At 27.6% G+C, this 20,099-nt stretch overlaps 1 protein-coding gene across 1 annotated transcript; it reads left to right on the forward strand.

The window, feature by feature from the left end:
- The first annotated feature begins 278 nt into the window (after positions 1–278).
- LOC119683289 (probable multidrug resistance-associated protein lethal(2)03659) lies at positions 279–19,221 on the forward strand. The gene is made up of 10 exons (XM_038096934.1): positions 279–454; positions 724–809; positions 13,021–13,180; positions 13,252–13,624; positions 13,687–14,441; positions 14,534–15,376; positions 15,435–15,919; positions 15,983–16,761; positions 16,822–17,238; positions 18,587–19,221. Exons 1-10 carry the CDS (start codon positions 378–380, stop codon positions 18,623–18,625), a joined length of 4,014 nt encoding a protein of 1,337 aa, XP_037952862.1. The 5' UTR covers positions 279–377; the 3' UTR covers positions 18,626–19,221.
- The last annotated feature ends 878 nt before the right edge of the window (positions 19,222–20,099 follow it).

The raw sequence follows: 20,099 nt of genomic DNA on the forward strand, positions 1-20,099 counted from the left end.
CAAGTTTTAATATTGAAGACAAGGCACTCAATACAATTTGAATGCACATAGCTTCTTAAAGGAATATACAAATATAAATATATTTTTGTAGTAAACTAATTTTAGTATTACTCATTAAATGTAATATCTAAAGAAAATATCTATATTTTCTTCACATATTATGCACATCATCTAAAAATATTCATTTTTTAAAAATTTGTTGAATTATTTGCATTATCTGTTATTAATTTTTAAAAATTTATTAAGTTATTTTTATATTTTTTAAATTGCAGAGTCAACATTAAATTCAAAATAAAATAGCAATAATATAGTGCTATAAAAACACTTTTATCAACCTTTCGTACCCCCTTTAAACATACATTCAACATATATACAAAATGCAATCAATAAAAGCGGATGAACTGCCGGAAAATCCCCGCGAGCGTGCGAATCCACTCTCAACGCTTATGTTTTGGTAAGTTAAAAAATCTATTTTTTTTTTCTATAAAACAATTGTAAAAATATATACATATATATTATATGATCAAGGCCATAACTGAAACTATATATTGTATATTAGCGCTTGTACACAGCAATTTAATTCGCTTATAAATTATAATTAATGTAATTATTACAAAAACATTTTAAGCGCTTCTCGCCATTTATTTATTTTTTCGAAAAATAATGCTTGAAATAATTATTTTATTATTATTATTAATTTTTTTAAAATTTATTTCTTTTTAGTTTTACAATGCCCACATTTTTTAAGGGCCGAAAAAAAACTTTAGATCAAAATGATCTCTATCGAGCTTTACAGGAACATAGATCAGGTAAGTCTGTAACAAACTTGTTATAATTGAACTATAGAAACTAGAGTATAATATTTGTGTAGTAATTAACTACTCAATCATATAATATATTTATAAAAGCTAAAAGTTAGATTTGACTGTTGCTAACAGTTCTCGTCATTAAACTGATCATTTCTGATAATAGTTTAGAGCAGGGCTGTTCAAAGCCGGCAGGCTACATGCGGCCCGCGGGTAATATTTGTGCATGTTTTTAATCTACTACAATTACGCAAATTTTCTTTTGGTCTACTGGTAAAAGTACCTTTTTTTATTTTTATGGTATACCAAATAAATTTAAATTGATAAATTAATAAAACTAAATTTAACATTATAACCTTATTTTTATTTTAATCAAAAACAACTATGAACGTATGTATTTGTTTCTTCGGCCCTTTAATCTGTACAGTGATTTGCATTGGCCCGCGATCGCATCTGGTCTAAACAGCTCCGGTTTGGAGGATATGTAGCGTTTTAGAAATCATCTGAAAAAGAATTTATTAAAAATAATTTCTATAAAGGTTAACTTTTATTTCAACCTTTTTAATTCTACCTATTCTATTCTATTCTATTCTATTCTATTCTATTCTATTCTATTCTATTCTATTCTATTCTATTCTATTCTATTCTATTCTATTCTATTCTATTCTATTCTATTCTATTCTATTCTAATTCTAGTAATTTTTAAAAATTAACTCTAAGGTTAAATTTAATACAGGTTTTTTAATTTTGGAATAGCATTTTAAACGTGATTTAACATTTTTATTAAATAATTCGTAATTAGTTTTAGTTATAATTAAAATCAAAAAAATTTAATTGTAGTATAAAAAATGAGTTAGATAAATTTATTTTACCTTGCATTTTATAATTTTGTAATGAAATTTTTTAACGTGGAAAACTAAAACTACAATCATTAACGAATACATATTTAGTTTAAACTCTATAATCTATGAAATTAATTTACAAAATATAGTATGTATGTAATTTTAAAAAATTACTAATTCTATTAAATCAGGTAACAACAGAGAGATAACAAAACACATTAAATTTCATTGTGTTATAATAAACTAAAATGAATATGTAAATATTAACACAGATCATAGAATACAAAAAAGTATCACAAATTTACATACTGTTTATTTAATTAAATTGAGTTTTTATCATTATAACGTTTATTAATTTATTTTTAACAATTTGTTTTCTTTTTATAAAATATATTAATATTACACATTAAATATCACTATCCTGCTCTTGACTATCCAAATATTAGTTTTAAAAAGTATATAATAATAAAAAAACTTTTTTATGCAAAAATCTATATCTATACTGCACATTCACAGAATAAAAACTAATATATTCGAACATACCAAAAGCTATTGAGACCTCTCCCTCTCTTCAATTCAAGATTTTGCATATTACTTAATCTTTAAAACTGTACCTATTGAACAATTTTTATAAATTTTATCAGTCAAAATAAACAACATCCATTATCATAAAGTGCTTTATTTTCATAGTAATAAAAAGTTTTATATATTAGTTTCCTTGAATACACCTTCTGCTAGGGGATTTTTTATATAACTGAATATTAGATTACAAATGGTATCTACCAAACTATTTTTGATCATTAATTTCTAAATATCAAACAGAGAACAGTAGTTCGATATTTTTTTTGTAATTTAAGAACAATTTACAGTATTGGGTTAGTTCAGATTTAGAGGACACAAAAAAAAACAATTTTTACTCAAAGTCATCTAACGTTCATTATAATGCCCTCAATTTACCAGGTTATACAGATATATAAATATAACTCCAGAAGCTATATGTGTTAAACGATTTTGTCTTTCAAATAAGGTAAACAAATTTCAAACAGTCTACCTCAATATCACTGCTTACCTAGTAAGTAAACTATTTTCTAGATATTGGAATCAATTCGTTTATAGTCCTGGAAGAAGTCATTAGATGTGATGGTTTTCCTTTTGCTATGACAACATGTATGCAGTTCGTTTGTAATAACAAACCATCGTTGAAGCAATGGAATAATATTACAGTGACGCGCGAGCATTTACAGGTTAACTTACAGTTAACTTTATTGTTTTACAATATCTTGACAAATGATTGTAGGTAACGTTAGGTTATACTAACGATTCTGAGCATTCACCTAGGCCTATTACCCCATAAACCACCTTGAACCTTTGGCAAACCATAAAATGTGGGGGTCCTGAAGCTGAACAAGATCGTTTAAAAAGTAAGCCTCTAGCATAGTCAATCAATGATTGTTAGTTAATACAAAAACTGTTGTTATAAAAAACAACAGACTTTGTAGTTAATAATACGTAATACACATTATTCTCAGAAACCATATTATAAATTAACAAATATTGACAATAATTTGTGACACATTTTGAGAGCCGATTATTTATACTTTAATATACCTTAAAAACGATATATTGGTTTATGCTGTAGTTTTCCATATATTCTTTCGAGTAATAGGTGCATACATATTTTGGATCCGTTATGAATCTACAGAAAATGTCTGTAGAACTGATTTAACAATAAAAATTTATGAACTGTCACCTTATAATGGAATTAGTTTATGCACAACTAAAATTCTGATTATGATCTCAAGAAGGTGAAACTTTAGATGACCGCCAGATTAAAATGGTATTTTTATTTCTTACAAAAAGATGTTTGTCTTAAATATGACAGAGCTAAGGCTGCTAGCAGACTACCCCTCAGGACATCTTTATTTGGGTTACTATATCGATAAGATGGTTGAGACTTCTAGTCTCAATCTTTATTACTCGGATTTGATTTAGAATAAGATAAGAAAATAAGTGTGACAATCTTTACTGTTATTATATCGATAAGATGGGTTAGTCTGAGATGTCGTCTCTGTTTGGAAGAGGATGAGGATTCTAGTATCATTCTGTACTACCCAGATTTGATTTAATGTAAGATAGGAATACTAATATGTAAATCTTATCTACATCTGATATTAGAAAAATCTTAACGAAAGACATTTATTTAAAAGTGTGTATGCGTTTGATTCGAATAATATCAGTTGCTTGAGCAGAAGATCTGCTATGGTTACACTGCTTCAGTGCAAGCTCAGAATTCTGTTATTTTCATTTTTATTCTAAATAATATACGCTCTAAATAATGTTATAAATTTATTTATTAAAGGTTGATGTTAAATTTTGAACAATTATTAAAAACTTTTTAGATTTATAACATTAGATATTTCAAAAATAATAATATATCCATTAAGAAATAGAAACTCAAAATCCACTAATTTAAATTTAGTGGATGTTGCAACATATTTATTAGTTTTCACTTAATTATGAAATTATGTATATTTTATTTCATCATTTTTCTCTTCTTAACAAAAGTCTAAAGTTCAATAATAATCAAAAATATTTTTTAAAGATTATTATTTTTATTTACCTGAAGTATCTTTACAAATATTTATACGAAATATTGGTTTTCATTTCGATTAGATAACATCTCTTAAGATAATAATTGTAGTTATTCCGTTTTGAATAAATTTGAAGAGTCATTATACGCCCATAAAAATGTATGGTACATATTCGAATGTGTGGATTTAATAGAATATCTTTATAATAAAATTAAAAAAAATGTACGTGTCAGACATTAAAACGCTGATAGAGAATAATTTGATAAGATGATATGATGGCACTGCAAAATAAAATCATTGTGTTTTTGCGAAAGACAATCTTCTTCTTCCTGCAAAATTATAATAATAGACTTATGTACACAACAATGATTTATTACCAGATATTAATGTGATAAAAATTTAATGGAAGCTGGTATTACTCTGTTACTCGTATAATATTAGTTCAAAGGTATAAGTGACAATGCAAAATATACGTCTATGGTAGTCATAATACAACACGGTTAAAAAAATTATATATAACTTTAAACTTTACGTAAAATTTGCATATTTCTTTTATATATTTCTTTTATATACATATATCTTTTACTAGCGAAAATGATTTTGACAGAAATTAACGAAATTTTCGAAATCTGTGATTAGACTAAAATTTTTTTTATCTTAGGACTAGTAATATCTTATGACTAATAGTATTTTGAGAATTAGATTTAAATTTTTTTAAATTATAATATTTTTAAATTATAATATCTTAAGCTCTGTTAATTATAACGACTTAAATTTTTTGCGTTGGTCGTTACCATAATAATATAAACAATTCAAATTTGTTTATATTGAAGTACTAATATTAATCGTTCATTTTTAAAACAAAATCATTTTCAATATTGATTTCAAATCATTATGAAATTTTATTAAAAAACGAAATTTTCCCGTTGGGATTATTTTTAGAAGCATTAAAGAAAATTAATTTAATTAATTTAATTTATTATGTGTATCTCATATAATACGTATACGCACTAAATTCCTGTTAAATAAAATTTTGAAAAATATACCATAATAAATAATCTACTTCTATTCTACTTAATAATTAAAATTTTCAGAATGATAATTTTTTTTAATTTGTTTTTTAAAAAATAATTTAACACATTACGTGGAAAAATCCACTTTACACGTTACGTATATGTAATGTAAAAATTGGTAAAAAACTTACCAAAAATAATTTTGATTTTTTATTTCTAATATTAAGTATTTCTTATTAGTTTTTATTAAATTTTTTATTTATTTTTTATTAGGTAATTAATAAATTTTGCTTAAAAATTTTATTTTTGTTGCATATACGCTCTTAATTCCAGTTAAATTAAATTTTAAAAAATATATCATTGAAAATATTTATTTTTCATATTTTATTCAGATTTGAATTAATTTTTAATGAAATTAATTCCAAGAATATTGTATTATTCTTAAAAATAAAAAATTAACTATCCATGCACTTGACCTAATGAAAAAAACAAATATTTTGGTAGCATACTTCTCGGAGTTTCATTTAAGAGGAAATATCACTTGATGTGAAGTATGTTTTTAATTAATTTTTTTTAAAATACTTGAATGTGTATAGAGCTTGATTTGGTCATTTAAAAATTGGTCTAAAATGCAAATGTTCAAAATCCTATAGGTCAACTAAATTGGAGATGATGAGGTCAAAGCCGGTCCGATTGTAAAAGTATGAACCATATGTATTAGCAAAATATTTAAGTATTGATAAGGAATAAATATTATTATGAATATTATTAAATTATATACTAAATAATAGCTTTAGTATTAGTTAATTGACAAAGATAAGTTCGTTCAAATATTAATAAAGTAATAGTATTTTGTTAAAGAATAAGTACCATATGTTGGTAGGACCACAATATTATAAAATTTATACGGCGTCAAAAAGTGATTGAAAATTCTTGTTTTGAACTTAAGCGCTATACATTCTCCCAAATAGGCGTAACGAAATGGTAGAAACTTGCCTAATTCTTTACCTAACTGCCCTTAATTTTACGGAAACTATGTACCATACATAATATTTTAGCTAACTAGATTTGCGTTTACTTTCAAAAACTGTAATAGTTTATTTACTTTCAAATAGAAACAGTGAATAGAAATGTAGCTCATTTGTAGAGAAAATCAACTTTTATTTTGGAATGATATAAAAAGCACAAGTTAAACGTTGTCTTGATTCAGGAAAAAATGCTTAATAACTTTAAAATATATTTAACATTATGTTCCAATATTGCATAGTCATCGCTTACTTTAAGTGAAAGTCAGCAGCCACACTTATTAAGTATCTCATTTTTCATTAAACCTACCTTATGCTAGAACAATTTCTATATAGGTTGCAACCGACGCACAGTGTGACAAAACACAAAATTAGGCGGTCATAATTCGATATTTTCGGAACCAGTAGAGATATTGATATGAAATTTTCCTAAAATATAGTTTTTGAGTTGATCTTTCTTTTAAATCTAAATTGAGCCCAATCGGCCTACCGGAACTACCCGAAATTTTTGCCCAAACATGGGGATTTTACTGTGGTCCCAAGATTACTTAAAAACTATGATAGGTAGAAAGCTGAATTTTGGTGTCCGGGAAACTTACGTTATTATCTAGATTTCAACATTTTTTTAAGGTTTTCCGCCCACTGCCACACCCACCCCCCATACAAAATTTTCATTATAAATCATTTATTATCGTTAAAAACACTTTTTGCACTTATTGGACTACACATATACGTGACTTACATAGCAACACAACATTACGCAAAAAATGGGTGTGATCCGCCCATTAGTTCCTCAGTTATTTGCAGTTTTATGCAATTTTAGCGAAATTACGATTTTACAAAAATTGAACCAACTTTAAACCTTTATAGCTTTTTTACTATTTATTCAAAAATGATCATTTTTCATTTTTTTTGAAGCTTAGGATATTGTTATTCATTATGTGTAAAAAAAATTTCAATTTTAATTATCAAAAAAATTTTATTAGCGAAATTGCACAAAAAATCAGCATTTTTTTCATGGCCATTTTCACTTCTATCTACGATACCCAAAAAATGTATCCGAGTTTTTTCATGAAATTTTTCCTATTAATAGCCAAATAGTTACACTTTACAATAAAACAAAAATTGGCCTGCGCACTCTATGTTTTACACCTATTTCAGGCCTCAGAAACCAGCGAAAAATTACGAAAAATATGACCTTCAATAAACCCCATTTATTTCAACAACAAATTCAATAAGTAATAACAAAAAGACATTTATAATTTTATAAATATTTAATTTATTTATATTTCAAATTTCAACTAAATCGGTTGAAGAATAACGAAGTTATAACACATTATGTTCAGACGCCTGACTGGAAGTGTTCATATTTCAAATACGCATTACTTGCTTGTGTAAAATTGAATAGCTGTACATTCAAGGTTAAACGCTGTGATCATACTTCCGGTCAGGCGTCTGAACATAATGTGTTATAACTTCGTTATTCTTCAACCGATTTAGTTGAAATTTGAAATATAAATAAATTAAATATTTATAAAATTATAAATGTCTTTTTGTTATTACTCATTGAATTTGTTGTTGAAATAAATGGGGTTTATTGTAGATAATATTTTTCGTAATTTTTCGCTGGTTTCTGAGGCCTGAAATAGGTGTAAAACATAGAGTGCGCAGGCCAATTTTTGTTTTATTGTAAAGTGTAACTATTTGGCTATTAATAGGAAAAATTTCATGAAAAAACTCGGATACATTTTTTGGGTATCGTAGATAGAAGTGAAAATGGCCATGAAAAAAATGCTGACTTTTTGTGCAATTTCGCTAATAAAATTTTTTTGATAATTAAAATTGAAATTTTTTTTACACATAATGAATAACAATATCCTAAGCTTCAAAAAAAATGAAAAATGATCATTTTTGAATAAATAGTAAAAAAGCTATAAAGGTTTAAAGTTGGTTCAATTTTTGTAAAATCGTAATTTCGCTAAAATTGCATAAAACTGCAAATAACTGAGGAACTAATGGGCGGATCACACCCATTTTTTGCGTAATGTTGTGTTGCTATGTAAGTCACGTATATGTGTAGTCCAATAAGTGCAAAAAGTGTTTTTAACGATAATAAATGATTTATAATGAAAATTTTGTATGGGGGGTGGGTGTGGCAGTGGGCGGAAAACCTTAAAAAAATGTTGAAATCTAGATAATAACGTAAGTTTCCCGGACACCAAAATTCAGCTTTCTACCTATCATAGTTTTTAAGTAATCTTGGGACCACAGTAAAATCCCCATGTTTGGGCAAAAATTTCGGGTAGTTCCGGTAGGCCGATTGGGCTCAATTTAGATTTAAAAGAAAGATCAACTCAAAAACTATATTTTAGGAAAATTTCATATCAATATCTCTACTGGTTCCGAAAATATCGAATTATGACCGCCTAATTTTGTGTTTTGTCACACTGTGCGACGGTTGTGACGGTAAAACTAAGTAAATGTTTTTGTTGTTTTTTTTTTTTAAACCATCAACGGGAGTATCAGTAATATGATATGACTGATCTGAAACAGTAACTAAGATGTTATTGCTTAACTTCAACTGATCTTCGGTTCTAAATACCTATAAGTATAAAATAATTCCATTGTCATTGCCAAATATATGCAGAAGGATAAATTTCTACATAGTTGTTCGTTTTCTTAAATATTTATTCAAAATATTCAACGTACATTTAAACAATATAGGTTATTCGAATAAAAAAAAGCAATCACATCTCTTACATGAACCTCGTCTTCTTTCGAGTGCTACTTCTATTATATATTGTTTATCTTCTACAATAAAAAGGAACAGTTATCTTTAGCGCGACGTGTCCTACATAACAATATTTAGCAAATCACGAAACCAAGAAAGCGGTTATATTATTAGATTACATTATTTTTCTAATCTACTTTTTGAGTCGTAAGGACTACAGTTATAAAGTAGAATAACTAGACGTCTTGTTAATTATGTGAGTTAGATTAGGAGTCAAGAAGCTTCATGGCAAGAAATTGAGTGACTTGTGCTTGATTTATTGAAGCAAGTCATGAGGTAATGAGTTGACAGGAAGATATAAATAATCGGTAGTGTTTTTTTCCAAGTCTTTGCTATTAACTAAATCAATCACAAAAAACTTTTCATCTGAATAAATTTCTTCTGATGGGAGCTAAATTTTTTTTTTGGTACAGTAGTCGGAGACTGCTGTTTTTAGTAAAAACTTTTTACACCTAAGTTCAGTATATATAAATTTTTATTATTTTTAATTGAAAACAAATGAAGTTTGAATATAATGATCTATATTTTTTACTATAATATTTGTCACATTATAAAAATAAGAAAATATGGACGTGTGCGAGTTAGGCTAAGTTGCGTTCTGAATGAGGGAAATTCTAAGATAAGCCGATAATGTAGTGATGTGTCGATACGTGTTGATAAATGGCTAAATGTGTGCAGTGCATAAAATCCCAAAAAATCTCCAATTTGGTTTAGCATCAACTTAGCCTAACTCGCACACGTCCTATATACATAATTATGTCACCAATACATTATTTTAAACTTAAGCACGATAAGGTCTTAAGCATCGTCTAACCATGTTTCTTAAAAGCGTTAATTATATTAACATGAACAATGAACGTTGATACTTATTTATAAAATTTTGCATAATTAATTGTTAATTAAATAAGTTTTTGAATACTTAGGTCGTGTGCGAGTTAGGCTAAGTTGATGCTAAACCAAGTGGGAGATTTTTTGGGATTTTTTGCACTGCACACATTTTGCCATTTTTCAACACGTATCGACACATCACTACATTATCGACACAACTTAGAATTTCCCTCATTTAGAACGCAACTTAGCCTAACTCGCACACGACCTTAACGTTAACTAGCGTTATCGCTTCATATGGAAAGTGGTCTTCCACTTCTAATAGGCAGAATTATTTTTCAACTACCTCCAAAAGGATAATTCAAATTGAAATGTTTATGCATTGCATTCGACCAATTACTGTTTAAGTTTCTTTCCTAAAAATAAATGTTTTTGTTATTAAAGTAATTACTTTAAAAAAATTAGTGACGTATTTTGTACTAAAGTTGGAAATGTTTATATTTCAATTGGGTAAATTGGCGCTTTATTAATAATTAATATAACTATTTTTTGGCAGTTTTTATTGCATATCAAATATTTTTATTACACTCACGTTTTATAATAAAAATTAAAACGTATAACGTACGTGACTGATAAAAAATTACTTGAAATTTATAAGGAATATTAATGTTTACCAAAATATTTTACTAAAATGGATTATCACTATTGTTAAGACTAAAAATTTGCAAATCATAATTGTTTTTAAGATATTGAAATAAATGTCAAGTCATATGAAACATGCTTATACTGACAAAATACTCAAAAAGACTGTTAAAAAATTTTTTTTTATAATATTTTGAAGTACTATTTTAAATTGATGACTTGTATAAAAAAAAAAATTCTCACCATGATTTACCTATGCAATCAATTGTGATATTAAAAATGTTCTCGGTAGAAAGTGGATTTAGTTGCTTATCTATACTCAAATATATTTTAATGTTTGAATGAAATACATATGAAAAAAAAACAATATTAATTTTAAATTCATTTTATTTTACATCACATCATGTAAAATTTGGCATATAATCATCACACATCATATATCATCATATTATGTACGTCATTTCACTCATGCATGCCTTTAATATTTAACTCCATTTAAATATATCTGTATATTTAAATAAACAACAGCCAAATTAGCAACTAACATAGCAGTACTATAAATGAAGAAGTGGGGAGTATTAACAGCAAAAATGTCAGCTAATATAACAATCCAGGAGTTTCCCCTTTGCATTTGCAGATTTAGTAATATTCAATGATAAGAAAATAGAGAAAACATGATAAATCTTGAGGCATTCAAGAAAATAACTTAAAATTTTACCTTACATTTTTCCATGAGAACTAGACATTGGTCGTGCCAAAAAGGGGATAAAATAATCTTTCAAATAACTAAGGACAGTGATTTTATTTTACGAGTAATCATAAAACTAAAGGAATACTACGTATTTATTGTTACTTTAGATAAAAATTAGCTGGTTTTATCTTAAAACTTATTCTATATGTAATCGAACATAATAAGTTTTGGGATAAAATTTACAACTGGCCTGTTGGTGACAATTAGTAAGATTCGGAAAACGAATATACAATTGAGACTTTTTGCATATTGTTATCTTTTTATTTAATTTATTAAATACAATTAAAAAAATGCCAAAAATTGTTCTGTGCAAAATGGGATCTAAAATGTAATTTCGGAAGCAAGATCTCTTGTGTACTTAAAAAATCATACATATTGTATTCAATCAGATTTTTCTTCTCCTGTAAAATTGCGAATATACAATATGATATGCACTCGTTCTGCATTTATCACTTCATATATCATCTTAGACCCGATCCACACTTTCTTTGTATTACACCCATATGAATCAATACGCAGAAGTGTACTGGCCTCTTTTCAAGCTTTAGTGTTTGTTGTTACTTTCGTGCACGCTTGTTTTTTTTGTTGCAAGTGTTTAGCGGGTCTTATTTAGCCCAATCTTTCAACCTTACTATGAACTGTATGTGTTAATAGATAGAGTAGTATAGTTCTTATTTATTGCTGTTACTGTTAGTTCGATGCTATAATTGATTTAAATATATTTATGTTTTCAATATTATTAAGTAAGATCAATTTTATTCTTAGGGTTTTCATAGTTGAAGTTCATATATACAAAATCCTTAGGACAATTGCCAATTTTTTTTTTAGAAACCACAAAGTTTAAGAATAATAAATTATATGATTATTTGAATATGCATCTCTGGTATAATGTAGAAGTTGATATATATAATATATAGATTATAAAATAGGTATATAATACCTGAAAATTTTTTTTGTGCTTATTTTGTAATATGATAAGTGAGGTCTCAGTGGCAAATTACAAATTATGTATCCATATCTGCTAAATTTTATTTACGGACCATTTTAAATAATCTCGCGGACTACATGTGGTCCGTAGACCATTGGTGGAGAATCACTGTTCTATGCTAATATATAGATTACACTAATGCAAAACTAAACTAAATTAGATAACAGAACAGTATTAGCAAAAAAAAATAAAAAAAAAAATATAAAAAAAATTTTTGAAAATATAAAATATAAGAAGTGTTAATATATTACTATTGGAATTAATGGACTGTGTGACTACGTACTCGGATATTATGTTAAATACATATCAAACAGATTAGTAATATAAATATGCCACTAAGTTAAAAAAAATAAAAGTTATTGGAGAATACGTTAATGCGGTATTTAAGGTAGTTATGAACATATATGTCTAGTATGTATTAATGTAATAGTAGAAGTAGTTGATTTATATTTAACTAATATTTTATATTACCTAAATTAAGTCTACAAATAGGCATATTGAAAAATAAACCAAAAAATAATCATTAACATAGAATTGTTTTGAAAAAATCAAGTGTAGAACCTGAATCAAAAAACTTTTTATTAAAAACCTTATATTATTATCCTTTTATTTGTATAAAGGGTTTATGAAGATTTGTGTAACTCATTGAAGTAAAAGTCAAACACCCAATTAAGTTTAAAATTTTGTGTAAAGGGTATCTCATCTTTAGTTGATGGCTATAATCATGTATTATTTTTTTTTAGACTTTCTCGGTGATAAATTATGCAAAGCATGGGAAGAAGAAATTTCAACCAAGGAGAGTAAACACAAGAAGCCAAGTTTAATAAAAGCTACATTACGAGTCTTTGGTTGGCGTTTTGCTTTAATGGGTTGCATATTATTTTTACTCGAAGTGGGCTTACGGTAAAGTATAACGAAATATGCTGAAATAATAAACATTAAAAAAAATATTAATTTACTTAATCCATTTATAGTATAACGCAACCTCTATTTCTTGGTGGCTTGGTTTCATTCTACGCAAACTCAGAGGAAAACAAAGATGTTACCACTGCGTATTTGTATGCACTCGGTGTAATATTATGCAGTGGCGTAAATGTACTGTTAATGCATCCTTATATGCTGGGCATACTTCATGTGGGCATGAAAATTCGGATTGCCATGTGCAGTATGATTTATCGCAAGGCTTTGCGTTTAAGTAAAACGGCGTTGGGCGATACCACGTCTGGCCAAGTTGTGAATTTAATATCAAACGATGTTGGGCGTTTGGATTTATCTGTGATACATATGCATTATTTATGGCTTGGACCACTCGAAATTATAATAGTTACTTATTTGATGTCTAGAGAAGTAAATAACATTCTATAAATATAAATTCAAATATTTTTTTGACTTTTGTTTGACTTTTTCAGATTGGAGTTTCAGCGCTTTTTGGTGTTGCTTTCATGTTGCTCTTTTTACCACTGCAAGCATATTTAGGCAAAAAGACATCTGTACTCCGTTTGCGTACTGCACTTCGGACCGATGAGCGTGTACGCATGATGAATGAGATTATTTCCGGTATACAAGTAATTAAAATGTACGCTTGGGAATTACCATTTGGGAAAATGGTGGCGTACGTAAGGAAGAAGGAAATGAGTGCCATTCGTTACGTCAATTACATACGCGGTATACTACAGTCTTTTATTATGTTTTTAACGCGCGTTTCTGTTTTCGCGAGTTTGGTCGGTTATGTTTTGCTGGGTAAATTTTTAACGGCTGAGAAAGCTTTCGTTATTACCGCTTATTACAATATTTTACGCATAACCATGACTGTATTTTTCCCAAATGGTATATCACAATTCGCTGAAACCTTAGTATCCTTTAGAAGAATACAGAAATACATGATGCATGAAGAGACTCATGTACATGATAAATCACAAAGCACAGATGAGGACAATAATAAACATACTGTCGTGATCTTACATGAGAACGGAAAACCTATTAATGGTGTAACAAAGCTAAATACTCCTGCTCAAATCCAAGGAGAGCCTGGTATTACTATCAGCAAACTCAAAGCTAAATGGGATCCCAATATCACAGAATACACGCTTGATAATATAGACTTAAAAATTAAACCAAAAACACTTGTTGCAGTAATTGGTCCCGTTGGATCCGGAAAATCAAGGTAAGTTGTATTTAAAATTACTGTTTAGGGTTTCCTATATAATATATATCATAAAGAAATGAAGTAAAAACGACTAATCTGTTATTTAACAGTTTGATACAAGCTATACTGGGTGAACTTCCCGCCTTATCAGGCTCAATAAATGTGAATGGCACGTTTTCATATGCATCACAAGATCCTTGGCTCTTTACTGGCACAGTACGACAGAATATACTTTTTGGTTTACCGATGGATAAACAACGTTATCGTAGTGTAGTGAAGAACTGTGCACTGGAACGTGATTTTGAATTGCTTCAATTTGGTGATAAAACAATTGTCGGTGAACGTGGAGCTTCGTTATCCGGCGGTCAAAAGGCACGCATAAGTTTAGCACGTGCTGTTTACCGTAAAACACATTTCTATTTACTAGATGATCCACTGAGTGCAGTTGATACACATGTCGGACGTCATTTGTTTGATCAATGCATGCGTGGCTTCCTACGTGAAGAAATTGTAATATTAGTCACGCATCAATTGCAGTTCCTCGAGCAAGCTGACTTAATAGTCATAATGGAAAAAGGTAAAATAAGTGCAGTGGGTACATATGAATCAATGCGTAAAACAGGTTTGGATTTTGCAAAGTTGTTAACTGCACCAGAACAAAAAGAAGATGCTGGTGAAGGTGATAAGCCTGATCGTAAAAATATATCGCGTCAGAATAGCAAACAACGTTCCAGACAAAATAGTGTGTCTTCTATGAGTTCAGTAGCGGATTCTGCTGTTGGTGAGTCCCCAATGCAAGTGCAGGAAACAAGAGTAGAGGGTAAAATTGGTTTAAAACTTTACAAAAAATATTTCGCTGCGGATGGAACATATATATTATTTGGCATTATGATGTTATTTTGTGTTGGAGCACAGGTTCTCGCTTCAGGTGGTGACTACTTTTTGTCATATTGGTAAGTGATATTGTTATTAAATTGAAATTTAACAAAAATTACTTACAATTTATTATAGGGTCAACAAAAATGGCAATACGCAAAGTGTCGAAGATCGTTTTGGTAACCAGATTGATAAACGTTTGAGCGAAAATACTGACCCTGTAGATATTTATATATTTTCTGGGATTATAGTTGCTACAATAATTTTTGCATTATCTCGCAGCGTACTCTTCTTCCATTTAGCTATGCGTTCATCAACTAGTTTACACAACGCCATGTATAACGGCATAACGCGCGCGTCTATGTATTTCTTTAATACTAATCCCTCTGGACGTATATTGAATCGTTTTTCTAAAGATTTGGGTCAAGTTGATGAAGTATTGCCTTCAGTGATGATGGACTGTTTACAAATATTTTTAGCATTAACGGGCATTGTTATTGTTATATCAATAGTCAATCCATGGTTTCTTTTAGCTACAGCAATACTTGGTGTGATATTTTATTTTCTACGTGCATTTTATTTGAATACTTCACGCGATGTTAAACGTTTGGAAGCAACAAGTAAGCTTTGATAAATTTATCTGACAGCAAATATATTTAAAAACATATTTGTTTCACTTATAGATCGTTCACCAATTTATTCACATCTTGGCGCATCACTGAACGGCTTAGCGACTATACGTGCTTTTGGTGCACAACAAATACTCATACATGAATTCGATAACTACCAGGATGTGCACAGTTCGGGCTATTTTATGTTTTTGGCTACGAGTCGTGCATTCGGTTATTGGCTGGATTGCTTTTGTGTCCTTTATATTGCAATCATAACACTGAGTTTCTTCATATTTTCACCAGAAAATGGCGGTGATGTCGGTTTAGCTATAACGCAAGCTATGGGTTTGACTGGTATGGTTCAATGGGGTATGCGCCAATCAGCTGAATTGGAAAATAACATGACAGCAGTTGAACGTGTGGTTGAGTATGAGCATATAGAACCCGAAGGTGAATTTGAATCAAAACCAAATAAGAAACCACCAAAAACCTGGCCAGAACAGGGTAAAATTAAGTTCGATCACCTCAGCTTACGTTACTTCCCAGATCCAAAGTCTGAATGTGTACTTAAATCTCTTAATTTTGAAATAAAATCATGCGAAAAAGTCGGTATTGTGGGACGTACGGGTGCAGGCAAATCATCACTGATCAATGCCCTTTTCCGTTTATCATTTAATGATGGATCGGTTATAATTGATAGTCGAGATACAAATGAACTGGGCTTACATGATTTACGCAGTAAAATTTCAATTATACCACAGGAACCGGTTTTGTTCTCTGGCACTATGCGTTACAATTTAGACCCATTCGACGAATATTCTGATGCCAAATTATGGGAATCATTGGAAGAGGTTTGCATATTAAAATTTATTATGTATTAATTGTTTAAATAATATTATCTTTTTATATAGGTCAAATTAAAATCTGTAATTGCTGAACTTCCCAGTGGTTTACAGAGTAAAATTTCAGAAGGTGGTGGTAACTTTAGTGTTGGACAACGTCAATTAGTTTGTCTGGCACGTGCTATTTTACGTGAAAATAGAATTTTGGTACTGGATGAAGCTACAGCCAATGTAGATCCACAAACTGATGCACTCATCCAAACAACAATAAGAAATAAATTCAAAAATTGCACAGTTTTAACAATTGCTCATCGTCTTCATACAGTTATGGATTCAGACAAAGTGTTGGTCATGGATGCTGGACAGGTAGTGGAATTCGGTTCACCATTTGAGTTGTTAACACAAAGTAAATCACAGATATTTTACGATATGGTTAAACAAACCGGAAATTCAACATTTGATAATCTCCTAAAAGTAGCACAGAAGGTGAGTAAATAAAAGTATAAAAAAGAAACTTTATTTTTTAAAGAAATTAAATATTAAAGTTAAGCTAAAAATCTTCTATAAGTAGGAAATATTGCTGGTACTGTGTACTGAATAGGTATAAAAATGTTTTGTATCCGGATTATTGTAATTTTTTCGATGCATTATAGAGATTGCTATGAAAAATGTACCTTGATTATTGTGATATCCGAATTATTTAGTGCGCATATTATTGAGAGTTTACTGTATTAATTCAAATTAATTATTTTGAAATTAATAACTGTGTATAATAGATACTATTCAATTTATATAAGACTCATAATTCTATATTTATAGTTTGCTTTTAAATCTAATAATGTATTAAATATTATTTCATAAAATATTAAATAATTCTGAATTATTTTAAAAGGGTTTTTGGAACTAATTTATAGTTTTTATTATTAATTTATTTCTTACTTGGTTCAATATACTTATATATAAGTACTATACTATAAGTTCTTATGCTCCGCGTTGAAGACGAAGGCAATACAAACTTCGAAGCATCGGCAATAATCTTATATAAAACTAAACTAGGTAAATAAAAAATAATTGTTAATACAACCAATTTTATCAATATGATTTTTAATTTTCACCAGACTTTGGTTGTTTATTTAATACATAAAAATGTTAAAAAAAATTACACTTTTTAATTTTTGTTAAAAACTTTTTATTACATTTTTTAAACTTCAATTAAAAATATTTAACACAAATAATAATTGTAATTTTTTTAGCATTTTCACGTGTGTTATATAAATGACTTAAGCCCGGTGCAAATTAAAAAATTATAAATTAATATTTTAAATAATTTCAAAAAGCTTTAAAAAAACTTCGCATTATTAAAAATGTTTATTTTATAAGATAATAAATATTATTTAATAAGATATAAAATATGGTTTTAATAACGGTCAATGAATGTAATAAATGATAAATCCTTAAGGGTAAATACAATACCCCACATAATTAATAAACAGAACAGAGAAAAAGCTTAAGAGATACTTAAATACATTAGATCGATATGTTAGGCTAATAATATATATTTTAATATATATTATATATTTTAATATATATTATATATATATTTTTAAATTGAAACTAATCATTTGTTTATGTCTAGAATTTGTACACTAATACATATTGTATTATAAGGCGAAACAAAATAATATCTCAATAATATATTTTAAAAGCAATTATGTATTCGTTTCTCTAATTACATATTTTATCTTTTTATTTTCAAATTGTTACATTATAACTTTAACATTTTAATATTAATAATTATTTAATGTTTTAAATATTTTATAATATTTTCTTTCAGGCACATGAAGACAATTTAAAAGCGAAAAAAGATTCTTGACATTTTTCTGTACCCAAAGTGTTCAAAGATTATATACTTAAAATATTAGAACCAATAACAAACCACCCGGCTAATGCTAGATTTCAAAAAACATTATTTTTTGAAACAGCACAGCAAAAATTCTTAGGCTAATAAAGTATCGAAAAATATACAAAAAAATAAAAAATAATATAAATACTTTGAGTAACAGATCCTGTTGCTGGATATCCTTTAAAATATATCAAAATTGTAAACAAATATATCAAAATGTAAACTATGTACAATTTGTTAAATACTAAAAGTATATGAAATACTTATTGTTAAATTTTAAAAATATATAAGGATAGCATTTTGTAAGTAGGATATAACTTAAATGTTAACAATGAACCAATACCGAAAAAATCAATCAAAAGTTGATTTACGTCAAGTCAAGTACTCAATTGCTGGCCAAAGTTTAGTTGACTGAATTAAAATCAACTGAGGTGGAAATTTTTTAAATTTTTCTAATAAAATATTCATTTTCAATTACTCATAATTATTATATTTGAATATTATTAAAACAGCAGTGCTGCCAAACCTACTTATAATAATGTTATTCTTATTATTTGTACTTTTTATTGAAGTAACGTAAAGTGAAATTTGTTTCCATTGACAATAAAATAATGTTAATTAAAATTTTTATATATAAATTTTATATAAATATGTAATTCCAATGTACATTTTAAAATATTGAACGGGTACAGTCAGAAATAAATTCGGCTTTTGTACAAAAACGAAATGATTGTATTCTAAAATCACAAATATATTAATAAAAAAATTAAATAATCCAATAATTAGAGTTTGATATGTATGTATAAAAGAATCTAAAAAATGTTTATAAGAAATGTTTAATCCACTTCAGAAAAATAACATTTCTATAAAACGAAGATATGTCCAAAACACTTAATCAAAATTTAAATAATTGTATTACATAATGTATATTATTTTATATAGTAAACTATTTACGAACTGTGTATCAACGATTAAAGCTATATCATATATATTATATATACAATTTGAATACAAAATATAAGTTCAAATTTTACCACATATCTGGAAAATTATTAACCATGATTAAAAACTAAGTTCAATCTTTTGCAATTCTATCTACATAAATATTCTTTTATAAAATAATAATGGACCAATCAGTGATCAATATATATATATATGCTTTCTAAAGTCAACGTCTATCTTTATAGTTTTTCGCATGGTATGAAAACATGTTTTGAAATTAGGAAGTGTATTTAGTAGTGTATTTGAAAAAAAAAATTACTATATACAACTTAAATTCGTTTATATACATAAACATGTCTTAAAACTTATATATCAAATTAATGTTTACTATATACTATTCAGAAACAGTTATGTTTTCCAGAACATTTAAGAACTATGACTGTTTATTTATAAGATGAAAGTATATATTATGACTTTGCTTTTATAACTTCTATTCAAGTTA

The sequence above is a fragment of the Teleopsis dalmanni genome, chromosome 2 (genome assembly GCF_002237135.1).
Source record: "Teleopsis dalmanni isolate 2A chromosome 2, ASM223713v2, whole genome shotgun sequence".
Classification (NCBI taxonomy): Eukaryota; Metazoa; Arthropoda; class Insecta; order Diptera; family Diopsidae; genus Teleopsis; species Teleopsis dalmanni.